Raw genomic sequence first — 27,430 nt, forward strand, 5'->3', positions numbered from 1 at the left:
GAGCAAAAGATAGAGTTGACAGCACTCAAGTTAACAATGCTTTTTCTGCTCTAAAGGATCCTCTTTAAGATTGAAATTAATTAACTAGTGTTTTGGATCTAGAAAAGACAAGTTGAAATGAAAGTTCTTTTTGCAGAATTAGCATTTGATTTGTTGTTATTTTTGTCTTTCTACTTCAAGTCTGTGCCTCCTCCACTCTAATGGCAAACTGTTAGTAGTTGAAGAAAGAAAAACATTTTTTGTACCACAGAGGCTTGCTGCTTCTTACCCATAAACATGGAGTAAAACAAGAAGACATTAATAGTCTTCTTTGAGTCCCCCTCGGGGTGAGAAAAGCAGTATAGAAATACTGTAAATAAATAGTCTCTGCTGTGTGTGTGTGTTTTTTAGCTGTGTGCATGTGATAGTTTAATTGTGTAACAGCAACTTATCTTTGGAGTGATCACCTGTGATTTCTAGAACTTTTTCCAAGACCTAAAAGTTTAGTACAACTTGGGGCCCCATATATAGCTTTCTCCATCACTTCTTTCTTGATGGAATAGTCCCTGACTGCCTTAGCTACCCTCCTGATGCATTGCCTTACTATAACTATTAGTAACTCTTGCAGTGCTTGTTTGGAATGGAGTAGGATGCCTTTAAAGAAGTGCATTCTGTTAAAATGTAATCTCCAGTTTATCTCAGTGGCTGCTAAAAAAATTAAAGCTGCTAACCAAACTGCATTTGCCTTTTTTAATGAAAACCCCCAGACAAAACCTATGCCACTCCCAGTAAATATTTTATTGTGCAGCTAATATTATGTGGACGTGGTGTGGGGTTATTCTTATCTCCCAACCTTTCCTTGCCATTGGTCTGGATCAGCACAAATGTGTTCACCCTTATCAAGTAGTTCCCTCATTCATATTTTCTTTGGCACATCCCTGAAGACTCCCAACAATTCCTGGAAAAAATGAGTTCTTCCTTCCCTCAAGGAAAGCAGCTCTGTCTACTTTCTCTGACGTAACATCACTTGCTTTGCATATTACAGGCCACTAAACAACTGTTCTTGATTTTTTAAAAAACAACAACAACAACAATACATTTTCAGGGTTCCATCAATGGTGTCTTGTAAACTCAGTGGAAGAACACAACTGCAACACTGTAGAACCGCTCCTTCACTCATTCCTGAAGACTGAGCCAAACTGTAACGAAGGGGCAGCACGATGTTTCAGAACCAGCCTGAGACTATCTGGATTTTTTTTAGCGAGACAGAGAACTGTCTCTTTCTTTGAACACATTCACTTTGGCACAGAATTAGTCATGTTCTCCTCCCTCTTTCCATCTTGTGCGGAAGGTCCAAAGATTTCTGTTCCACCATTAGGACCTAACTGGACTTGGTTGGAAAACATTGAGAAGGAAACCATTGGCCACAAGCAGTGTCTCAGAGAGGAATCTCTTGGGCTCTAAAGAGGCACTTTTACAACCATTCCAGATTATGTATATATGGGAAAGAGCAGTCAACACAGCCACGGGCTAGACAAATTTCCTGCAGAGCAATACTAGCCATTTCCATCTTCTCATTTGACTTTTTGTTGTGGCCACAGTCCTTGTTTTGTCATCTTCTGTTAATTGTGCATCCTCCTCCTTCAGTAATTGAGCTTTGTCACTGCCCGTTCCCGGCTTGTCTCCAAATTTTGGTTCCCTGAACGTTTACGGCCGCGCTTGAGCTTTAAGTCCTTGTCAAAGACCTCTCCTGACCTCAGTGCTGACACAAGATCATCGAATTCTCCTCCGCCCTCCTCGGAGATGCTACCAGCCTTTGCTTTCTTTTGCCGCCGTTCCTTCTCTCTCTGCTCTTTAAGCTGTTGGGAAGTATACACATATGCATGGATTAAAACCAAGGTGCAACTGAGAAAGAAAAATGAATTGCTGAAAACATTGAACAGAGATAATCAAGCGTCATCTTACGATATTCTGCAAAACAAAATCTTTTCATAATTTCCCTCCCTACTTGTCCTCTTTGCCTTAAACAATAGGTTTATTTTTTGTTCTTCACCCATTGCGTTCCCCTTCTTCAGTTCCTAGTACAGCGTCCAGCTAACACCTCCTAATTTGGAACAAACAGGTCTTGGCTGCTTCCCAGTTCCAGATATGCTTGAAAATCAGTCTTACAAAATCTACAAAATTGTTCTTTATTCTTATGAAGTAAACAAGTTAAAGCCACATCCTGACATTTTGAAATGTAGACCATTGCGAGTGCATTCAATGTAAAAGAAGACCTGTGGAATTTCTCTGAAACAGATCTCTCTGCTTCCTCCACCATCCTCACCCCATTTCATTCAGATTTCAAGCTGATTCAAACAGGGGAGGGAAACTAAAAGAATAGTAACTCTTTTCTCAGCCAGGCTGAAGTTTACTGTAGCTGTTAGGGTTAAAACAGTGGCAACATGAAAGAGGCCAATGGAATGCCGAGGAGCTGTTCTCAGGCTTGGGAAAAGCACAAGGTTACAGAAAGAGGTTGGTTCACAGGAAGCCCTGGGGATCCAAGCATCAAAACTCCAGCTGGAGATTTAGGACAGGGAAGAAGCTGGGTCACAAGACTAAAAGAAACAGCTTCACATAGCCATACGATAGCTGACTGTAGCCATATTCCTTAAGATAGCAGTTAGAAAAAACTGTCCTTGGATTCATGACAGGTATCATTAACCTCTTCAAAGATAACAGTAAACTGGCTACTCCAGCCATGAAGATGGAGATCTGCAATGGTTTCTATGTAAAGGAAAAGCTGAATCATATATTTAAGTTTGTACTCTAAAAGGTAACAAAATTGTTAAAGTTGGTGCTGTTTGAATGATAAAAATGTGAAGCTGGAAGGTGTCCATTTTTAAAAAGGGGGAAGCATTCATGTTTGCAGTCTGGGAGAAAGTGGGTATTTGAAGAACTTAAGCTTCTGAATGGAAGAGTAGAAGGGTTGAATACTCACCATAGCTTCCATACGTGCCCTGCGCTCCTCTTCTTCTTTCTTCTTCCTCATATTCTCCAGATCTTGCTTGGCTTCTGTGAATGACTGCAGGAAGGTGTCAAAGATGCCAAAAAATTCATCTGGCTGCATCCGACCCTCATTCTCCCCAAAATGCTTCAGTGCCTTTGTGTACTGTTAAGGGAAGTAAATACGTAAGAATGAATGAATGAATAACATTTAAAGCAAGAAGGCAAGGCAGATAATATAGAAGGAGCACAATTATTTTGATGATTTCCCCACAAATATTATTAATATTGTCTCTTGCATTACGTTACCATCAATTATAAACACATTAATTGGAAGGATAAATTGCGGGATTATGCACAGATGGCCAAGATTTCTAGTAATCTGAAATGTGAAAGTCATGAAGTTTTTGAAAGTATCTGGAAGCTGGCCTTAGCATACCTGAGAGAAGAATTTAAGAAATAAAAACAAGAGGAATTTATTGATCTAGCAGTACAGAGGGTTAAATAAAGTTATGCATAAACTCTGCATGGATCAGTGTTGGGAGCCAAGGTGGTGGGTCGCACTGAGGGTGGGCTGAGGGGGAATTGTATTGTGAGTGGTGGGTCATCTATGTATGTGTATACGTATATGTTTGTAATGTGTTTGTTGTTCATTTGTTCCTTTGTTTCTGACTCTTTGTGACCTCATGGACCAGCCCATGCCAGAGCTCCCTGTCGGCCATCACTACACCCAGTTCAAGGCCAATCCCATGACTTCAAGGATGCCATCCATCCATCTTGCTCTTAGTCAGCCCCTCTTCCTTATTCCTTCTATTTTCCCCAGCATAATTGTCTTCTCTAATGTCTTAGTAATGTGTATTGTGGGTATATTACAATTTTAAAATAAAAATCTAAATATATATCTATAAACACATTAAACATTGAGAAAATGCAACACGGACGTAAGCCTTAGTTTTCTTGCTGCTGTAATTGTGTGTCTTCAAATAATTTATTCCCTAAGGCAACCCTATTCTGGTGTTTCCTTGGCAAGATTTATTCAAAGGGGATTTGCTATTACCCCCCCCCCCCCCCAAGGCTGAGGAAGCCTGACTTGCCCAAGGTCACTCAGTGGGTTTCCATATTCAAGCAGGGATTCAGAGTTTCCAACGTTATAGACCAATGCTCAAACTACACCAGGCTGGCTGCCTTACGGCTGCCTTATTGCTGTCAGTGCAACTCTGGGTCAAAATCCTTCAGATCAAGGAAGTTTGTATGTCATTTCAGTTCTGTTTCTTGGAATTATTTCCTGAGTTTAGAGAGCTTTAGTTGAAACCATAAAACCAAGAGGCCAAGACTGAAATCTTTACTGATGAGGCCATCTTGAGTGCAGTGAAGAAATGTTACTACAATGGCAAAGAGGAGTCGCTAGCTTATAACCCCAATAAATAAGCAAACTTAAATTGGTGGCTACATCATTTCCATGTATGCCAGAGATAAGAGAAATAACCATCTCAAAAGTAGTTTGAGATACTGTATTCTGTATTTTATCACATAATAGTCGCTACCACATAATAGTTACACACCCATTTTTGGGGTGCCAAAAATTGTATTTTTGTTTCTTCACACCCCATTTGAGGGTGATTCCCCTTTCCTTCCTTCTTTCTCCAAAAGCAAGGCAGTTTTAAAACTACAAAATGGAGGTCTCTGAAGCTACATTCTTCTCTCCTTTCTCCTTTCTCCAAGGCAAAGCAGTTTAATAAACCTGAAGTGGAGGTCTCTGCAACTCAGATCTTCCCTCCTTCCTCCAAAGAACTCCATTCTAGGTTTTTTATAAACTGCCTTGCCAAGGAGGGAGGAGAGAAGAGTAAGCTCCATAATCTCAATTGTAGAGTTTTTGAACTGCCTTGACGATGTAGAAAGAAGGAAAAAATGGAAAATCAGCCTCAAATGGATCTACAGTTTAAAACAAGCAAATGGAAACAGAGCTGTTTGTTTGAGGGTTGTTCATCCCTCCTCTTCCCTTTTTGGAGATAAGGCACTTTAGTTTTTTAAAAACAACGTAATAGTCACACCCCTGTTTTTTTTATTAAAAGGGGGGGTCGTATGACTATTATGTGATGAAATATGATAGACTTCAACAATGATCAGAAAGATGACCCTCATGTTAGCAACGTATGAGACCTCAGCAGTTTTATTCCCCCCTCCCCGGCCCCCAGGCTGTTTGCAAAAATTATAATGATTCCTGATTTAAGAACAGATCATGTGTCTGATGGCTTATAGGGAAAAGGAAGTACTCTCACAATGATGAGAGAAATGAAATGTTGGAAACTGATGTAATTTAAGAAGGAGAAAATGATGGTTGAAAAAAGCCAACTTGCAGGCATCACTCAACAATAGAATACTTTAGTCAGTTTTGATGCATGTAAGGAATGAAACTTAGGTAGAATAAGAATGGAAATCTATTTTTGTTCATTTTATGGCATTTAATGCCTTGCACATTCTGCCCCAAAGGGCACTCAAAGCAGCCTACAAAATAGGATAAAAACCATAAAGCACCAGGAGTAAAACAGCAAAAAGCAACTGCATAAATGCTAAACACTAACTATAGCCCAGGACAGTGAAACTCCCAAAGTAACCATGACCTGCTGCTTATCATTGCTTGGGCAAGACATATTTCCTTTGAATTCAATTGTAATAACACCATGACTTTTAAAAAACCCTTTGGACAGCAATGATGCTTCAGACCTTGAAACCTTGTTCCTTATAACAAAGGTTCAAACACTGGTAGCCAAGTAAAAAACAGTCAATGAGCAAATAATATAGGTATTAGGGCGACTGAAAAGTTAATTCATGAAGATAATAATGTTGTAGATTAGACACCAGTAGTATCTTTGGCTGGATCTTGACATGACCCTTATCATCACAGCCCCTGGTGGCGCAGTTGGTTAAACCCCTGTGTCGGCAGGACTGAAGTCGCAGGTTCAAATCCGGGGAGAGCGCGGATGAGCTCCCTCTATCAGCTCCAGCTCTCCATGCGGGGACATGAGAGAAGCCTCCCACAAGGGTGGTAAAACATCAAAAACACCCGGATGTCCCCTGAACAATTGGCCTTGCAGATGGCCAATTTTCTCACACCAGAAGCAACTTGCAGTTTCTCAAGTCACTCCTGACATGACAAAAAAAATAATAATCACAGCTTCTTGTTCTTCTCAGTTCAACTACCTCCCTCTCAGTTTCATCTTTGCCACTGTCTCCTCAAGGTGAGGTCAGCAACTTACTGCAATAAAAAGGGCTGGCCAGAGAGCTACACACATGAATGACTACTACAGAGCTTGGGGAAACTATTTTCTTGGACTTCAACTCAGCAGATATCCAAGTCAGCATAGAAGTTGTAGCCTCAGAAAAAGTAAAACTCCAGTAAAACTATTGTCAAAAGTTCATCTTGATTAGAAAGTTCATTACTGCATTCCAGTGTATTTCTTCACTTACAACTTTATTTTTAAAACTTACTATTTATTTTGACAATTGTGTTAATTATTTCCTTTTTCTAAGGTTTTCTCTTTTATAACAATTCAAATTCTGGATTTTGGTTCCAATATGTAAAGCGCACGAGCATCATGTGATAAATCTCAACAGAGTTTTGTATTAGTAGCAGCTTGGGTAATGAAAATGATCAAACATCATGTGATACATCACCACCATCACCACCTCAATGGACCTCATTGTTCAGTGAGAAAAACTCTTCCAGCATATTTTGTGACTAGCTGGCTATTAACCTTGCACATCTGTGTGCCTCACAAACGAAGCCTGTATTTATGCTCCTGGCTTCTCACATCTTCTTTACTCAAAGTTCTAGATTTAACAAGACATGACACTAATTTTATTTGAGTTTGTGAGCTTTACAGCCCAAGGGAAAAATAGTAACTGCTTCCACAGCTTCATTGAGTTCCTTGTCTCCTTTTCTCATTTGTCCAGTTTTGACATACAGAGAAAGGTTATGTTAGCGTGATAATGCCTGCAGCTCTAAACAATGCAAAGCTTCATACAACAGAAGTCATGAGCAATGATAATGTAGGGACATGACACCTCTACTAAATACCGTCATGACTAGACATTGCTATTCTTGAAAGCTGGATAATGTTGGGAAAATTAAGTAGGGAGAAGGAGACTATCTCTCCATAACTGGGTAGAGACCAATGCCACTCAGGTTTTGATCCTTGTATCTCAGAACAGACTTCATCTGTACTAATTCCTTTTCATGCAGGCAGAGGAAACCTTCCTCTCCAATGATACTAGAACCCCAATTCAAGTTTCTTCTTCATTTTCTCATACAGTTTGGGTTTGTTTGCTTCCCTTTGCCAGTTACTAATATATTCATGTTGCAGTTCCATTGGGAAAAAGGCTCCTGCATGGGTTTTTGCTCTAAGTGCATATACATACTAGTTATGAACATCTGTGACAGCTCATATTAGATATAGTTCTGTTAGTTATAAACATCTGTAACAGTTTGGATTTTGACCTTTATTTGACATATTTGATGCTTTCCTGGTAAACAACAGAGTGGGGAATTCTTTCCCATTTATATTCCAGCACATCTTCAAGAAAATCTATGATATTAGGATTTATACTGGCAGGTCTAGGTTTGGTGACAATCCATCTGGCACTTCCTTGAATCTAAAGATCTCTTTTCCATGTTCATTGACTCCAGCCAGCTAATACAGTTCCTCTGCACTTTGGTTGTATTTTCTGAAATCTCTGCTTGCTGTAACCATGTCTTCCTCCTTGACTGACTGCTTGTTTCACTCCAACTATATCAACAAAGGCCCTTTTCTTACTATGTAGATTTTTTTTTGCCTGACTTGGCTATCACACCCTGCCCCACTGACTTAAAGAGCAGCACTGCAATATGGAATACATTCCTCTTTCAGCTTTGTAATACAGGAGTGGTAAATCTATTTTTGTTAAAATAAATAATTTCCCCCAAGTAATCACTCTTTCATCTTATGACATAATAGCCCTGCACAGTTTAGTGCCAACACCCCTCCTACTACCAAACTTTCCACTAATTCCCCCTTCAGCCAAAGCAAATAGCTTAGACAGTTGTTTATTTTGTAAAAGTTGTTTCAACAAGGATATGGAAAGTGGAACAGCAGCACACGATCACCACTACTCCTGCCAAAAAAATTAAGTGGCTGCAGAGACTCCATTAGAGATGGCAAGTGGGCAGGAGGATGGGGAATCAAACTGGAAGAAAAAAGCCAAGACAGAAATAATCCCAGTGTGCTCAGCTGTTATTCTTTCCCTTTGCCACTTCAAAATGGCATATGTCATCTTGTTCAAGCAAACTGTCTGTATCTCTAGCAGAGACTATAGGATGGGAGAAGGTGGCTGGACTCAAGGAGACTGTACGTTTCACAACAGGTGAGGTGTGCAGATCCAGTTATCTGGTATTAATGGGTATAAGTGAGAGATAGAATCAACAGATTTTAGAAGTAGCCACCCAGAAGAAGTAGGCAAGGGATTGTAGATCTGCAGCATAAATTTGAAGGGCCACCTCTTGAATGTGATCAAGAGTTGACGAGGGATATATGCTTGCTTTTGGGCATAAACAGTTCTGTGTGCAAGTCAGTGTATATTTATTATACTGTTCATTGTTAAGCTGGAATGTCAACAGTGGATCAAACAGCTGCATGCTAAATGCACCTGATCCACAACTTATTCACAACTGTAACCTGGTGGCAATGTGAAACTATCAACAACTGATACCAGATGTGCAAATTCCACATAGATCTTTACCGCCTGTGTTCTATTCACAGCAATTTGGTAATGTACAGAACATTTCAGTTTGGCCCTTCAGACGTTTTGAATTACAATTCTGTCCCCTTTCTTGTTGACCATGCTGCTTTCGGCTTCTGGGAGTTGAAGTCAGAAATATGGCTTTGACTTCCCAGATTCCACTTCTGACTAGAGGAGATTCAATTAGTCAGTCCCACAAGTTCTATAAATGCACAAGGGTTAGAATTCAGGAATATGAGTATGAACACATGAGGGGAATCCCAACTGTATATAGCCTTGACTGTTCAAATGAACACACTTAGAAACCCTCTATAGACCTTTGCAGTGAACATGCAGAAGTCTGAAGCAGAACCTCAGTATATTGGAGCATGTGCTTTTATACCTCCTCATGATTTTAGTTCTAATGTGCTCAAATATTCCTGGAGATGGCTATTATCCAGTAAGTGGTTTACCACGTTGGATCTCGACATTTGGTGAGTGCGAATTTTAATGTTTTCCTAATAGACATATCAGTCTGTCTTTATTTCATTCTCGTATGCAAGATTTTATTTTTAAAATTATCTCTATTGGTCAATACTATATTAGTTTTTACAAATCTTGTGATGACATTTTGCTTTTTCAGAATTTTTAAAAAAATGATTACTGCAAAGAAACCAATGTTTTTACAAGTAAAACATCATTTTTATGCAATCCTCTCTAATGTTTTCTTGCATAATAATATACTTTCACAATAATATATATTTCAAGGGTGGGGTTTTTTTTTGTTTTGTTTTGTTTGCAATGAGGTTCAATGTGCCAAACATTTAAGGCTATTAAGCATTTATTTGATGAAATAACCTAGGGTGTTAAGCTACCATCTCTCATTAAGGTTAAGAATGCTTGTAAGCATTCTTTCTATCCCCAATTCCTGCCCCTGTTCCCATTTTAAACAAAATGTTCCAGAGAACAATGCCTCCCTTTTCTTAAGCCTTGGCAAAGGCCTAAAAAGCCCAAAGGAACTAGATACTGTCTAACTTTGGAAGCTAATCAGAGTCAGACCTAGTTAATGCTTGGATGAGGGATTCTTAAGGAATACGGTATGCTATATTTCAAAATGAGGCAATGGCAAACTGCTTCTAGATCATTCCTTGCTTAAGAAAGCCCTGTAAAATGAACGGAGTCACTATGAATTGACTTGAAGGCATGTGCATACAGAGCAAGATCCATGCATAGAACCGTATCTAATTCTAATGGTTGCCATTGTTTGTTGGTACAATGGCCAAACTTTAGAAAACAAGACCTCCTTCCAGTTTGATGAAGCAAAATTGGTGGGGTGTTTTATTGCTAAAATCGAGAAGGAATGCTATTGTAAAATTTTGATCTATTCTGGCCTGAATCCTTGGTGAATCCCAAGATGTCTCTGTGGCAAGGAACACAAAGAGCCCACTAACAATCCAGGGAAACACATCTGGTTTTCTAAGAAAAATCATCATTATCCAGTTTTATAAAGGAGTGGGAAGGAGGAGGGAGGGAACAAAAGACTGAGTGAGCATGAGAAATAGCTTTAATTCTCTTAAGGGCAAGATTTCCGATCCCTTGCTCTAAAAAGGAACTCATGGGCTTGTTGAGGAGTAAAAGCTTTGAGCTCCTCTAGTAAAAGCTGAAAAAAACTTTTTCAAAATAGTAGGTTTATATTGAGAAATCATGAGGAAATGAGGAATCATGAGGAAATGAGAGACTGTTGAGATACGTTATAGCAATTAGAATTCAACATCTCATTTGAGAGCATTATGTTGACAGGAATGAAGGCAACCACCTTCAGAGATGATTGGCTTTGCTGTGAAAACATTATTCCATTAACCCAGCAGAAACAAGGACCTCCACTTCCTTTTCCTGTGTGATTAAATCCTACCCTGGGTGAAAATAACCCTTCAATCCTTCATCTATACAACTCCAGTAACAAAGACACTATGTAATGGAAAGGGTATGGTGATGGAAGACGTTGTCTCATACTGTACTAACACAAATATGTGCAATGCTCTCATTTTGGGGTGAGATTGAATGTTATGCAATGTAAACAACAATCAGGATTTTGCAAGTATATACAAATTATCCAGAACTCAAATACAGAGGTAAATTATTTGTCATATAATAAAAAGGCAAGACCTACACTTCAATCTAGGAAGAAAGGTTAAACAAGGGTGAATAATCTCTTTTAGCCAAAGGCCCAGCTTCAATTTCTGAGATGTCCTTGGAAGCTGCCTTCAAGTTTGACAACGCAGACAGGCAGGGTCAAAGATAACAGAACTTTTTGGCTACCAACTATTACTCCCAGCAACAAAGGCCCTATCTCCACTGGCATTATAATGCAGATTGAACTGAATTATATGGCAGTGTAGACTCATATAACCCAATTCAGTGCAGTTCTATCTACATTATATGAGTCTACATTGATCATATAATGCAGTTCAAACTACATTATATATGGCAGTGTAGATGGGGCCTTAGTCTTAAAGAGAAGCCTTTCAAAATTAGCCAAAAATTCATCACAAATATTAAGAAACCATGGTGTCATGGGGAAAGAAAGATAGCTGAATAACTGCCCAGAGCTCAATGGAGATCTTAGGAAAGCCAGATTCAGGACCAGGGCTATGAAGCATGAATAGATGAGCATTTATGTTGCTGCAGGGATGTAGATCCACAGTGTCATTACAAGGAGAAACCAATATCCATTTCCATCTGTGACCTATTTAAAAACAAATATAAGGCCCCAGTCCATGGCACCTAATCCTAGGGACTAAGGCACTTTAAACCTGTCTGTAGAGGTTCATCTTTTAGGGATGGATTTCCCCTCCTTCACCCTTATCCTAGAAAATGAGTTCAGTCAACAGGTAACAAAAAAAAAACCCTAGGTCTTTTCAGGGGATTGTAAATTTTGGCAAACTTTCCTTAAGTTCCCCCCCCCCCCTCCACCTTTTGCTTGTTCATTATATATTTTATTCACTGGGTCCACTGAGTCCAGACAGAAATAGAAGCAGGAAAACAACCCAAGAACAAAGATTCTGTTAATGAAGAGAAAACAAACAGGAATAGAAGGGTCTGGAAAGTAAAGCTCTACATACCACCAATCTCCAATCCCATATTAACCCTGGGTTCCAAGACAGAATCTGACAGCTTAAAACAACAGGCTTGTTATGTTAAGATAAAAGTCATTAAATTTGAGTCAAACCAGGCAATACACTATGTATTTCATTTTTATAACGTTTTCATCTCTCCATTTCAAAATTAAAATTCCTGTTCACATTTGCAGTGACCTTGTGGTTTTTATACTGTGAACGAACTGTTTTAGCCATGAAAAACACAATGGTATAGGAGAGATGGTCATAACTTCTAAGGTCAGAGCAGAGCCGGGGGGCAACATTTTGTAACAACACAACCCAGACATGAGGCCTGGTATGTGTCATGATACAAGAGAACAGTGTGGATAAAGCAGCTGGCCAAATATGCTGCGTTTATCAGGTCAAATCGGGGTCCACGTAGAAGTGTAATTATCCATGGGCTATACTGGGTGGACAATGAAGCTGTCCAAAAATTCATCCCAGCTCAAAAACTTTTGTTATTTCTTTCAATCCATAGCAGAAGGGTGGTATCATGTTCCCAGGTTCTCCTGGTGGGCAGAGAAAAGCTGAATGAAAGTTGGTAGTAGGTCAAGTGTTGGGAACCCTGGAGATACACGTCAAGCCCTATCTAGCCACTAGTCAGAATCAGACAACTGCCTCAGACAGAAGAATGCTAGAGGACAGCAGTGGCAGCCTTCCAACAATTTCCTCTGAATTTTCTAACAATTGCACTCTGCAGTAGGGCACATAACCTGCCCCCGGACTATTAAGCTAGGTTGTCTGATGGTAGCAGCCAGTGCATGTGTCTACTCTAAGTCCGAATAACTTCTGTGCGTGTGAGAGGGAGAGACACAAGCAGCAAAATGTGTGGGACTGGCCCTCTATCATATAATGCAGAAAAAGGTAAGCAAGGCAGTGTAGGTGTGTCCAATTCTACAATTCCATAACTAGTACTTTACAGTGGAATTCTCCAGTGCCATAAATACTAATGTACTGACATAATGCTTTGAGCAGATTACCCACTTAGCCACAGAAAGCAGGTGGGTAATATTGGGCAATTTGTAGCCTCCCAGCCTTAGAGGAAGGCAATGGCAACCCCTCCATGTTTCAATCTTGCAACAACAAAATCCAACAACGCTACAACAGGTTCATTTTAGGATCACTGTAAATAAATAATGATTTGAAGGCATGTGTCAACTCTGGACCTCCATAACATGACCGAACACAGGATTCCTGTGAAACTGAATTTCACAAGTGATAGAGAAACACTTCCTATGTTATAGATAAGATACCTAATTAGAACATTCTGGAGAAGAAAATCAAGGTCTCCCACCAGACATACTATACCATTTACCTATCTCACCCAGGGTTACATTATTTTATCCCTACATTTGACCCAGCATACTATGTTCAACTCTTTGTTTTTAACTCCTTTATTTTATTTCATATCCTGTGTTTACCCTACCATGTTACTTTTATTGTTTATATATATATATATTTAGTTAATACCTGTTGTATGTATTTTATTTTGCTGTATTGTAATTGTTGGGCTTGGTCTCATGTAAGGCGCCCCGAGTCCCCCCTTAGGGAGATGGTGGTAGGGTATAAATAAAGTTTATTTATTATTTATTTATTTATATGTAAGGTCCATGTGATGTCCCTTGGAAATCTAGTAAATCAGGCAGTGCTCAAGTATAACACCAGAAAGGCCTCATTTCTTTTCAAGTTATTGACATGAAGGAAGACCTTGGTTTAGGTACAGCATACATGTGGTGCTACTACCTTCTTTTATCAGAGGACAGGTTTGCTATTGTTACACCCTGTTTACATTGTGATTTATTCTCCTTTAAACCTTCCCATGCCTTAATAACATTTTTTATTCCCCACCCAAGAAAACGACGGTTCAGTGCCAACTAACAGTCAAGAACAAATAAGTTGAACGTTAAACTTTGCACGTTTCTTTACGTGCTACCTTTGGGGACATGGCTTATAGACTTTTTATAAATACAAACATTAGTCATATGTAACAAAGATGTGCCTCTTTTGCTTCGTGGAATACATTGTGAGGTCAATATCTAGCCCAGCTTACAACACATGAATCCTGAAACAGAAAAGGCTGAAACATTTGTATTGCAGCACTAAGGTAGGTAAAGGTTTCCCCTTGACATTAAGTCTAGTCATGTCCGACACTGAGGGTGGTGCTCATCTCCATTTCTAAGCCAAAGAGCTGGCATAGGCACCTCCAAGGTCATGTGGCTGGCATGACTGCATGGAGTACCATTAGCTTCCCACAGAAGCGGTATCTAGTTATCTACTCACATTTGCATGTTTTCAAACTGCTAGGTTGGCAGAAGCTGGGGCTAACAATGGGAGCTCATCCTGCTCCCTGGATTTGACCCGCCGATCTTTCGGTCAGGAAGTTCAGCAGTTCAGCAGTTTAATCCACTGTGCCACTGAGGGCTCCTATTGCTGCACTTTCTGTTAATTATTTAGAGCATTTTTATCTGAATCTTCAGAAAGAACAATTGTATTACTCTTATACTTTGGTAGCTATATGAATGTACACACAGAAGCCGCAAGTCAACATCCCCTCAGGATTTGATATAGACTTTACACTATGCTGACACATATGCCATCCTTGCAACTTACTTTAAAGCACCAAAGCTCCCTCATACAGACATTCAATGCTGCAGCAGGGACAGGCATGTGCAGATAGCCACACCCCATCAGCACTGAGATCTGTGGATCTGCCAGGGGTTTCAGTGGTTTTGTGATCACTGTGCAACTGGCTTGGGGGGATGGGTTGCTGGAATCTTCTCCAACCCTTCTTGTTCACATTTAGGCACCGAATGCCCCATAAGAAGTGGTTTCAGAGCCTCAGGTTGGGATGGGTATTTGGGTGCTGTGTGGAAAGGACAGACATACTGACCTCCACAGCATCCAAAAAAGTACATTTGGACCCAGAATGGACAACTAAGCATATGAATGTCCCAACCTGCATTTCACTATCTGCACTATAATTCCATCATACTGTCCATTCTGCTTCTCAGTGTCTGGTTTGGAGTCAAAATGGTGGAGCATATCCCAAACAGAAAAATGTTAGTTCTGTATAAGATTTCAATTTACTTTTTCTCACAAGGTTTTTCTCTTCTATACAGACAGGTCATCCAGTTTTTAGCAAGACCCCTCTCTATATTAAGAAGGGGACTTAAACATTATTACCCCCAAAAAAGAGAAATGGCATTCATTTCTGCTGATTACATTCATTTTCCAATGCAAAACATCTTTATAAATAAAAATGTAATGTTCGTTTGTGGGATTAACAGAACTCAAAAGCCACTGGACGAATTGTCACCAAATTTGGACACAAGACACCTAACAACCCAATGTATGTCCTTCACTCAAAAACATTGATTTTGTCATTTAGAAGTTGTAGTTGCTGGGATTTATAGTTCACCTACAATCAAAGAGCATTCTGAACCCCACCAACGATGGAATTGAACCAAACTTGGCGCACAGTTCTTCCATGACCAACAAAAAATACTGGAAGGGTTTGGTGGGCAGTGTCCTTTGGTTTTGGAGTTGTAGTTCACCTACATCCAGAGATCACTGTGGAGTCAAACAATGATGGATCTGGACCAAACTCTACACGAATACTCAATATGTCCAAATGTGAACACTGGTGGAGTTTGGGGAAAAGAGAATCTTGACATTTGGGAGTTATAGTTGCTGGGATTTCTAGTTCACCTACAGTCAAAGAACATTCTGAACCCCACCAACGATAGAACTGGGCCAAACCTCCCACACAGAACCCCCATGTGGGCCACAGCAACGCGTGGCAGGGGACGGCTAGTACATATATACCTGTTCAAAAAGAAAACAATGATACTATTTTGTTTCATTCATTTATATCTTCCCATCCTCCAAATACGTGGCCCATTACCCTGTGTACTTATGACTTACTTTGTGTAATAAATTACAATTATGAGATAGCAACACTGGAAAACGTCTACTAAAATGTTTCTGCTTACCTTATCCCTTGCATCATTCAGAAGGTCCTCGAGCTCGGAAAAGCTGAAACTGGCTACAGTAATAAAGTCGCTCATGACAGGGACAAACCTGTCACCTGGTTCTCGCATACGTCTCTTCTGGTACTCTAGCTCCTAAAAAGGAGGGAAATCAGAAAAGATCAATCATAGAATCATAGAGTCGGACAAGATTTTGTGGCCCATCCAGTCCAATTCCCTGCCAAGAAGCAGGAAAATTGCCTTCAAAGTACCCCTGACAGATGGCCATGCAGCTTCTGCTTAAAAGCCTCCAAAGAAGGTGCCTCCACCACAGCAGCAGAAGTTCTGGTGAGATGATTACAGTTGGTGTAGCCTCATTGCTAAGCTCAATCAACTCTTTGTAAGATGAAAAGTTTCAAAACAAGAAGAACTAAAAGGAGGACAAGGCAGAAGTAATAGTGGTACTTCTTATACCATTATGAAACACAAAATTATACATGATGATGAAATTGTTTTTTAATGTTAATTTCTAAATTCCCGGGACAATAGACAAGGGTAAGCTATTATGTGTGGAGGCCAATCAGACTGGCCAAAACAGTTCTATAAAGAAGATCGACATGTTCAGGCTCATGCCTCTGCATTTAAAGTCCACCTTTACTACATCCCCAAGATCAAGTTTCTCCTTCGGTTTCTACATGGTTATATACATATTATATGCATAAAAGTCAGGGGACCTAGTCCCCACCAAAGGTTGTTGAACTCCATTTTTACATCTTTCCTATTGACATGCCATTCTGTGTATGGCTGATGGGTGTTAAGAGTCACCCAATATCTGAATGGCTGCTGTTCTCTATGTGAAAAGCAAAGTGCTGGTGATGGAGAGAGTTAAGGGAGGCCTGGGAGAGAGAAGGAAGCAAAGGGGCACATGACAAATAGTAGGGATGCTCACAATGCCAGCTCTTAACAAATGACAAATGATAAAATGACTTAGTCATTATTAAAGAATAATCCCTCCATTCTGTTACACTATATGTGTTCCTCACAAAATTAGGGATTCCTGTTTCTTTTTGGCAGGGGCTAATAGTGCCACAAAGAGGATCATTCCCAGCATATCAGAACTAGAAAGACAGTAGTGTTCAGCCTCAAGCCTCCTTCACTTTTGTTAGGGAGTTCAGCGAAAGTGAAAGATCCCCTGGCAGTATGATCAGAAGGGGCATGAAGTTCTTTTCCTAAGAAACTTGTCGGTGCTTTGACTGACCTCAGGAGGTCAGTCAAGGACAACCTCAAGCACTTTTATAGCCACCTCACTTTGAAACTCTTGCTATCCCAATCTGAAAACTGTATATGCTTGATATTTGCTTTATCCTCCAGATGTTTTGCTCTCTTCATGCAAGGAGTACACTACCCCGATTTTGTAGGATTTTGCTTAGACTTCACTTGATCTGGGGATTGCAATTACAAGTCTTGTTATCTATTTTCTGAGTGAAATGACATCCCTAACAGGGTAAGTGACTAATAAAATGACCTATTTGCCTAAAACAATATTGTGAGCCTGAGTAATTGTATTCCCAACTCAGAGAGGGTATTGAACCCTCTCTGAATTTTGAACCCAAAGCAACTTAATGTTGTAGACAAAGGAGTCCTACATTTCAGTTCATTCTTTCTGGTTGGTCTTGGACCCATCAAAACCTCTCAAATCTAATCTATCTCCAAAGACTATTGAGAGTATAAGGAGGCACAAACACCACCCTGAGTTCCTTCAAATAAAAATAGGATATACAAGAAATAACAAAGAGTCCAATACAGGAGGGGATAATTGGTATTTGGGGGGGGGGGTATATTTTTTTTTTGGGGGGGGGGAATACCAAGTCAGGCCAAAGGCTTGAAAATATTAATTGGGGCGGCGGTGGTGTGGGTTGAGACTACAACTACCCTGAGGAGCCACTGATAGTCTATCACTTTTTTATTACAGTTTCCAGAATTGGAGTCCCACAACATAAACCTTTCCAAGCTTCAGTTCAGGTATTAGTCACTCTTTTTCAGCACTGCTTATGGATAGGCAGCAGCTTTCTGAGATTTCAGATGAGACTCTTTTCTAAGTCATATCTGGAGATCCCACACATTGGACTTGAGTATCTTTAGTTACTAAACTATGTTCCTTCCTTCAGTTGCATAACTGTGTTTTGTCAATGTGCTGTAATCGTCCTTGTTTCTCCCTCCTCTCTTCCATTCTCTTCTCCATCCTGTCTATATTTAACCTGCAAACTCTTTAAAGTAGAAATCCATCTTTCTTTTCAACTGTGACAATTCAGCTACATTGATAAATTATTTACAATACTGGTGCACTGATTTCCCCTTCCTCTTTCAAACAAAACAACATCTTACACTGGGATTTTCTGGGATGCTGCCTATTCACTCTTCAGCAGAGGAAAAATATCAGACATCAACTTTTTATTGCAATGGTCTGAGCCAAATACAGGAGATCATTCAAAAGTTTTCTATTCCAGAGCTGAAGTGAAAGTTCTTTAAAATTCTGCTAACAAGGTTCTTGGCAGCAAGGCAAGCACCCTGCTGCTGAGTTTGCAAAAGTTACATTTTCAGAAAACAGTGCTCAAAATCCCCCACCGAAAATGGGGAATTCTTGGAGTTATCCTCCCCAAACAGAAAAGTTTCCAAACTCTGCCTTGGCAGTAGGGCTCATAAAGAAGCACAAACGTTTATAGCTTTGCCATTTTTAATATATTTTGCACTGACAGCTTTGCTCTGTGAAGTTTCTCAAAACTTGGCCTCACGTCTCCTTTCTAAACGGTGCTGCCAACCCTGGGAAGTGAAGGATTACAAAGTGCCTGTGTGAGCAGCTGACTGTGAACCTATTTTTAGTCTTGTGTTTGTAATAAGGGGCCTTGACAAACCCTCTCAACTGTCAGACCCAGAGCTGTGGCGAGAACAGGCTGGCACAGAGTCAAGGGTTGCACCTTTTTTTTTTTCTTTCCCTCTCCTTTTAGTCCCCTCCTTAAAATGGTCTTCCAGTGTAGCTACAGAGTTGCCAAAAAAGTGAACTGAATGAGCAAAACCAGGAGGGGAGGTTGCCAAGGCTGGGAGGAAAAAAAGCATAATACTCATAATCGTAATAAAGTAAGGTGGGAGAGCTGCTCTATGAATGAGAAAGTCATGATACTCAAGAGGAGGAAAGCAGAGGTGCTACAAGGACACTGGGCAAATAACATGAAAGCTGAAAGCAAAGCAAATCCATGGTTTATCATCTGACAGCTGCAAGCATTGGGATAATTTCTTGGTTGGGTGAAACAGCCAACACAGAGAGGCTGGGGCACACAAAGCCTTTCTAATCATGTGAAAAACTGTGTTTACCACTGGAGGCGGGCTGAACTTGTCAAGGACTAAAGCCAGATCTTGAGAAGTTCTCAACATTATCATGTAAAATTGGCCCTGCATCAGCCAGTGCTCAACTCGATATGGAATTCAGATTTCAAAATGCACAGGGATCAGCATTTAGCAGAAAAGAAATGCCATTTTGAATCTTTTAAACATCTTGGCAAATTATCTTTACTTTATTTATTTTTATTAAACTATTTTTACTCTGCTCTCAGGGCACCATATAATGAAAACAACATAAACATTTAGAAAAAGTTTCAAATTAAAAACAACCAAGTAATTTAAACTTGGTTAATTTAATAATCTTAAATAAATCATCCTGTTAAAAGAGCAGAAAAGACAAAAACAGTTACAACAATGTACCGTATATACTCGAGCACAAGCTGACTCGAATATAAGCCAAGGCACCTAATTTTACCACAAAACTTATTGACTCCAGTATAAGCTGAGGCTGTGAAATGTAGCAACTACTGGTAAATTTCAAAATAAAAATAGATACCAATAAGGTTACATTAATTGAGGCATTAGTAGGTTAAATGTTTTTGAATATTTACATAAAACTGTAATTAAAATAAGACTGTCCAACTCTGATTAAATCATTATTCTAACCTTCGTTGTAAATGTGATTACGTATCCTTCCAATAATCACCATAGTTTATAGTTTATAGTAACTATACATTTTGGGGAAAATGCTGTGTTTATGTGAATAAGGAAAAGAGGGAAAAACTAATGCCAAGAGAAAAGGAAAGGAAGGTGCACACTGTACTGAGAAAGGAGAGGAAGGTGTGTGCTACACCAAGAGAGGAGGAGAGGAAGGAGAGCTGGGTTGTTGTATGGAGAGGTGAGGGTCCTGGCAGGAAGGTGTGGGGCTGAAAGAAGCCCTTCTTTCAGACCCATGCCTTCCTGCCAGGACCCCCACCCGAGTATAAGCCGAGGGAGGCTTTTTCATTCTTAAAAAAGGGCTGAAAAACTAGGCTGATACTCAAGTATGTAAGTAGATGTCCACTAAGAATGAATAAAAAGCCATATTTTAACTTGATCCTTAAAAGAGACAATTTAGGCTCTAGTTTTTGAAACACAGAACATATGCATATGGTTGCTCACCCAGATAAAGAACATATGCATACCAGTTGCAGATGTAGAGCCAACCTCAAGAAATGGGGCTACAAAGTGGAATCCACAACATGCGAGTGAGGAGAAGAGCAAACCACAGACCACCTGCTACAATGCAATCTGAGCCCCACCACATGCACAATGGAGGATCTCCTTGCAGCAACACCAGAGGCACTCCAAGTGGCCAGATACTGGTCAAAGGACATTTAATCAACTACCAAGCTTGCAAACTCTGTTTTGTCTGTTTGTTAAAAATTGTTTAAAATGTAATACAATTGTCTGGTTGATACTGTCACGATAAATAAATAAATACCAGTTGCTCGCCCAAAGAAAATCATGATAACCAAATCTATGAAACTAGAGCTGATGTGCTCCATCCAATGCGATTTTCTTTCCCCTCCACCTCAAAGCAAGCATAGGATTCCTTCATTTATTAATTTTTATGCTGAAGCAGACTAGAACAGTTATGTCTCTGAATACCACTTTATTTGGAAGTGTTAATTTAGTTTAGTCTTGGGAATGGCTTCTTTGTCACACATGACATGACATGACATGACATGACATGACATAACAACACAACACAACACAACACAACACAACACAACACAACATAACATAACATAACAAGAAACTCTTTCTAGAAGTAATTACACAAAACTCAGTGATGTGATTGCCTAGTGTAGCACAGCCTGTTTTGTTTGATTTAGCATTGTGACCATCTCTTTCTCTGCTCTGCCTGCTCTCTTGGCAGTAATAAATGCCTTAATGTAGAAGCCAAACCCCACCTGTATCAACCTGTCCACAGGGTCACATCAAACACCTGCTTGGAGACCACATTTTTTGGAAAAGGAGCAACAAAATCATTCAGTGTTTTATAAATGTCATTTGTCAAAGTCCCAATCCCCTCCTCCACAGTAGCTGATCAAACAAGGTTGTTGTTAAGGGGTACATCTGTTAATATCGTCAAGTTCAGCCTTCACGGGAAACATTTAAAAAGAAAAACTAGTCTTAAGGAAACAAGAGTCTGCCTGACAAAAGGAAGAAAAGCCCACTCTTCTCTGCTCAAAAACACAGGCCCCCAGATCCCAAGTGGGACATTTTAAAGTGGAAATTTGGAGACTGTGACATACTTACAGCTTCAACAGCTTTCAATCCAGCCTTTATGTTGTTAACTTCCTTCTCCAGCTCCATCAGGCTGCAAGGAGACACAGGGCAGTTTAAAGACAAAAAGGGCAGTGTTGCATAGGAATACAAGAATTGCTGAAGCAGAAAAGATCACTGGTCCATCAAATCTAGCATCCTGCCTCCGGCAATGGGCCCACACCAGATGCTCTGAAGGGAGGATGAGGGTCCATTCTGATTTCGATTGACTTCTAATGGGAAGTTTCAGACCCTAGACAGCTTGTAGTCCCATAAAGGATGCCATGCTCTTCAGGACAAAGCCAGCCTTTTAGTCTGGGCATGAGAGACGCAAAATGGAAGCAGGCTGTGAAAACCATCCAGATTTTTAGCATGAAATGTTTGCTACATGATCAAGTTTAGATAAAGCATCTAAGTGCCATTTTCCTACTAATTGCTACTTTTAAAAATTTTATACAGCTGGTGTTCTTGCTTTTTCTCATGTGTTTGTGCTTACATATTGAGAAAATGCTACTACAGTAGTCTCTCGCTTATCCAGCCGTCACTCATCCAGCGCTCTGTATTATCTAATGCAGTCTGCCTCCACAGCTGTTTCAATACAATGTGATGTTTTGGTGCTAAATGCGTAAATACAGTAAGTACTACATACCATTACTGTGTAGTGAACTGCTTTTTCTGTCAAATTGTTGTAAAATATGTTTTGCAAAATCATAATGTAATTTGACATTTAATAGACTTTTCCTTAATCCCTCCTTATTATCCAATATTTTCACTTATGCAATGTTCTGCCAGCCCATTTATGTTGGATAAGTGAGACTCTACTGTGTTATTATGTTATTATTAGCTGCTGTGGGCACCTAGAATAGAAATGTAAGATAGAAATTTAATTCATTGATAAATGAATAACTGCTTAACCCACAGGCTAGAATTTAACAGCGATAGCTTTATAGCATTATAGGTAACAATTACATTATAGGTAATTATAGGTAATTACTCCATATTAGATAATTACTCCATAATTACTCCATATAACTAAAGTGCCTCCATCCATTCTAACTTGGGACAAAAAGCCTTTTCTGATCTCCAGTATGACTACCCTTCTATAATTTCACTGTAAGTCAATTTTATCTTTCATATGTTTTTTCCAAACATTTTAAATAATTTATTTAATGTGTCCTTAAGATTCTTTCTATCTTTGAACATGATTCTATAGCTGTTCATGCATGTACTGTACATGGATGTAAATGTCCATGTCTATTCATGTACACACACAGAGAGCCCTTCTCACTTGCAAGTTTAACTTTTGTGGATTCAAAAAGCGAGACCATCACTACATAACACGATTTTATTCCTGGGGTTTTTTTATGTCAGGAGCAACATGAGAAACTGCGAGTTACTTCTGGTGTGAGAAAATTGGCCGTCTGCAAGTACATGGCCCAAGGGACGTCCAGGTGTTTTACTATCCTGGGGGAGGTCTCTCTCATGTCCCCTCATGAAATGCTGGAGCTGACAGACAGGAGCTCACCCCACTCCCCAGATTCGATCTGTTGACCTTTTGGTCAGCAGTCCTGCCAGCACAAGGGTTTAACCCATTGCGCCACTGGGGGCTCCTCTTTTCCTAAGTTATAAATGTCATTTCCTAATCTATCATAAAAATACGAGTTTATTAAACTACAAAAACGTCATTTCTGCAAGACATCCTGCAGCACATTTTTCTATAGTTTTTCAATGGATATCTCATTGAGTCTCAATCAATTTAATATAGTTTGTGGCAGCCACAAAAAAAAGAGTTTCTGGAGTACATCAACTACAGTACTTGCAAAGTATATCAACACCTTTAAACCAGGAACAGATTTTTTTTCAAATTTTGTTACATAGTGTCATTAGTCTATGGTGATCTAGTGCTATCTACTGAGGTAGCTAGCTCTCAGAACTGTATTAGTTTGCTTATGTCCACTAGTTGATGTGAAGTCCCTCCATATCATGCAGGGAGATTAGAATACAGTAATGCAAAGAATCCTAAATGTTATGATCGGACACTTGAACATACAATTAAAACTTCTAAATTTCATTTTTATTACTAATTATTGGTCATTCCTAGTTTAGTTGAATATTTTCATATTTCTGTCTATATGAACTGTAAGGTGATAATATGGTCCAGTAGATGTTTAGAATAAAGTGACGCATGAGTCTGCACAGCCATATAATCCAGTTATAAGCAGATTATCTGGATTTTATATGGCAGTGTAGAAGGGGCCTGAATTTACATGTGATAAACCTGCTCTGAGTTATATAATACTCTCTTAAAATGGGTTAGCTCTCTAACTCAAAGTAAGGTAACATCACAGGACTCTGTAACATTTGGTAGATTTAATAACAGAGTATATTTAATTACTTATGGTATAGTAAAAGATATGCACACCATGTTCAATACAACTTTGTTGAAGATGACAATCAAGACCATATAAAGAAACATCAACACAGTTATATGGCAACATACTAATATTGAAGTTTTCATTGCTCCTCTTCCACTTACTTGACTTTTGCTGCTTCTGGAAGATACTGTAATTCAGACTGTATGTCTAGGATATCTACGTAGTTCTTTTCAAAGATCATAATCAAGTAATGTAATAATGTAATGTTCCTAAAAGAAGGAGATATGAATTGATGTCAGTTTAGGTGCCATGTCATAGAATCATAGAGTTGGAAGAGACCACTTGGGCCATCTAGTCCAACCCCGACATGCACATCACAACATAGCCAACGAGCTAAGATTTAGAGAAATGTCAGGAATTATATTTTCAAACTAAAAGTACCAAAGGAAAAAAAAGAACCATAATATTTCACACAGCTTTCCTCTAAATCTCAAAAACCTATTAATTATCTCCAACTGATACAACAGACAACCCACTATTGCAACGAATACAAGAATTCTTCCCTTGTTAAGTTCAAGTTCACTTGAACTAGTTCGAGAGAAAAGAGACACTGTCCCGGAGAATCCCTGCTTAACCATGGAAACCTACTGGGTGACAATAGGCAAGGACCAACTCATCTGGACAAATCTTGTCAATAAAACTCTGTTATAAATTTGCCTTAAGATCGCTGTTAGTTGAAGGTAGACAACAACAAATGGATTATGGAGTTTTCTGAAGTTGAAAAACACCCTGGAAGGAGTAAATGTACCTCTACGATACACACTGCTCTATAAGAAGTTGCCTAATTATGCTTATACATAAAAATATGTATATGAAACAAAATGCATTTCAATTGCATTTTTATTTTCTTTTATGTAAATTGCTGTGCAGTTATTTTTTAAACAACAACAACAAAGAATGGTATAATAAATGTTATAAATAAATAAACCTACTTGTCTATGCTGGATTTGGTGTCTGCTATTTTGTTCAGGCTTGACACTTTAAAGCCATATGCATTTCCTCTTTGGCCTTTGTTCATGTAGTTGCCGAAGGCTAGGACAACCTCCAAGAGCTGCTTGAGGTGCTTACTACGGATGAGCTCTTTGGATGCGAGAAGAATGGCTGAAAGAAACAGAGAACACTCTTAAAATAGCATAGCTGTGGTATCTGAACATCAAACAATTGTGCAGACAGGTCTTAAAGCATGCAGCATCCTTGCCCCAGTTCTAGCTCTCACAGCAAATTCCTCTGTCCTGGGGGGGGGGGGGGGGATCAAAACATGCAAGAAACATGATTATGGTTATTTGTTCACTTAAAATTTAGTGGATATATTCTTCCAAGATTTAGGACTATTACTAAATAAGTTTTGGTGAAAAATGCAGAAGTTTAGAGTGAAGTATGTGGGACGTTTGTGATTCTTATTCTCAGCACTGGCCTAGTATTTAAGAAAACAGCATGTGTTTGATCTTAATTTGTGGGGTGTAAAAGGATTCTGGTACTTACTTTCCAGAAAGATGCAACAGGACATAAGATGTTTGTGTGGGTAATGAAAGAGAAAAGATTTAGGCTGAATGATTAGGAATATACAGCTACTTTCCTGCCTAACAACTGATGGTTACCTTCAAATGAGCACCTCACTCCACACAGTCTTTCTTAAGGTTCTACAATTGTACTATGATCTTTTTTTGTGGAGGCTTCAGCTTACCTTCCACTTTTGGCTTGGCTTCTGCGAGCCTCTCTGGAAATTTCTTCTTAAAGAATAATGCTTGAAGTCGCTGTTGATAGTGATCAATCCTGAAGGAGAGTGAGCTTGGATTACATTTCATTGAGAATCTCATGAAAAAAGAGAGCAACCAAACTCATTTTTATGTAAAGCCTAATCCCAGAGCATCAACTAATACTGCTCAGTTATGGATAGTCTCAGCATAGAATTATAACTTTCTAGGCTTTGGCAGAGCACGATATAGCTGGAGGATGCTTTAACATCACTATGAATGGACCCTATAAAGATCCTTAACAGATTATTATAATGTGCACATAGTAAAATGTCAAGGAATCACTGTCAGTAATTATCATTTTACTCTAGGAACCAGTGAGACTCCAGATTAGGAAGAAAGAACAAAAAAGCAAGAGGAGTCAAACTATATAGAGGTGAAGATGCTTTTAGATGGCTAGAAATAGCTAGGTGGTACCCAACTTTGCAGAACAAAAGTTACTGCAGAAATGGACCATCAGTAATTGTCCTTATCCTGAAAAGTACTATAATTTCCATTAAATAAAATATGACTCTAACATGCAACAACTTAAAAATGAGACATTGAAGGTTCTCTCTTCCTTTTTTTTCTCATGTACATAAAGTCACAGATACAGATATATATATATATATACCTGCTCATTTCATATAGAAAACGGTCTGCCCGAGCCATTCGGTCAATTTCATGTTTATGTTCCTCTAGCAGGTCAATATCGCTTTTTTCTGGAACAAACTTCAATAGCTGCAAGCAAACAGGTGCAAAGAAGCAAATTAGCACACACAGCATGACAAAACCAAAAAAAGGCAAGGAAGCAGATGGCCTAATAGAGTTGCTACTGTATGAAAGTGCTACCCTGAATTCCCTCTGTGAACATCCATTCAAAGAACCACAGCTGCAGTTATAGAAGTGACCTCTCTGAAACATCTGGTTGCTTCTCTGGTTTTATCCTCCCTCCATGACCCCAGTACATACTTCTACAGTCCATATAGGATTTTCCACTTCCAACAACTATTGGCAAGGTACATTGTTGACATTCAATAAAGAACTTCCTTAATAGCCAGAAGTATTGCAGAGGGCATTGTGATGCAAATGAAATACAAGTTGTGTTGGTCCCCCTCACTCTCTAACATACAAAAACCTATCATATCCCCCTCTTATAAAAAGGTTTCGCTTCAGAGAGACAATGAACAACTGAAAAGATTTCTCAGTAAAGGCTTCTATTCATGTGATGAACTTAAAACACAAAATGATTTTTTCATATCTAGTGGGAGGAATGCTTTCTCATGGCCAAGTGAGCATACAAATGCCCATGTTCCATCATCATAGCAAAAAGCTCCTACAGAAACATCAGACAATGTGTCTGCTTTTATGGACACCTTATCTTCCTCTAAGGAGCATTTCCAAAGCTGATATCCCACAGACAAGATAATAGTAGCAGAGGGAGTCATCACTGTTAATAAAAACAGAAAAACAATGTATAGAAAAATGTTCCTCAGCCAACATACATAATAGGCAAACTGGATCATCTCCCTTTGGAAGTTCTGGAATACTTACTTATTGAAGCAGTTTTATATCCTGCTTTTCAATTTACTTACAACATTTAGAGTGACACTTCAGTACCTAGTGGTAGATACAAATCCTATTTTATTATTTGAGATAATTCAATGATTTAACTATCCAAGTGTGTAATAGCAAAATAATGGGAAAAGTGAGAGCCATATCAATGTATTTACTTCCCTCATATATCAACTGGAAAAGTTTTTTTTCTATTC

The 27,430-nt window shown here is 39.2% G+C and overlaps 1 protein-coding gene across 5 annotated transcripts in view; it reads right to left on the bottom strand.

Moving 5' to 3' along the window:
- Nucleotides 1–1,059: 1,059 nt before the first annotated feature.
- Nucleotides 1,060–27,430, bottom strand: part of DAAM2 (dishevelled associated activator of morphogenesis 2) — a 246,966-nt gene continuing 220,595 nt past the window's right edge. For all 5 annotated transcript variants that reach the window (XM_060754094.2, XM_067464194.1, XM_060754095.2 and 2 more), the window contains 8 exons: nt 26,293–26,399; nt 25,610–25,698; nt 24,858–25,026; nt 24,027–24,134; nt 21,485–21,545; nt 15,869–16,000; nt 2,960–3,130; nt 1,060–1,838 (listed from right to left, as the gene is read on the bottom strand). In XM_060754094.2, coding sequence (XP_060610077.2) covers nt 1,623–1,838; nt 2,960–3,130; nt 15,869–16,000; nt 21,485–21,545; nt 24,027–24,134; nt 24,858–25,026; nt 25,610–25,698; nt 26,293–26,399 — 1,053 coding nt within the window. In that variant the 3' untranslated portion in view covers nt 1,060–1,622. The remainder of the gene's footprint in view (nt 1,839–2,959; nt 3,131–15,868; nt 16,001–21,484; nt 21,546–24,026; nt 24,135–24,857; nt 25,027–25,609; nt 25,699–26,292; nt 26,400–27,430) is intronic.

The sequence above is a fragment of the Anolis sagrei genome, chromosome 1 (genome assembly GCF_037176765.1).
Source record: "Anolis sagrei isolate rAnoSag1 chromosome 1, rAnoSag1.mat, whole genome shotgun sequence".
In the NCBI taxonomy this organism is placed as follows: Eukaryota; Metazoa; Chordata; class Lepidosauria; order Squamata; family Dactyloidae; genus Anolis; species Anolis sagrei.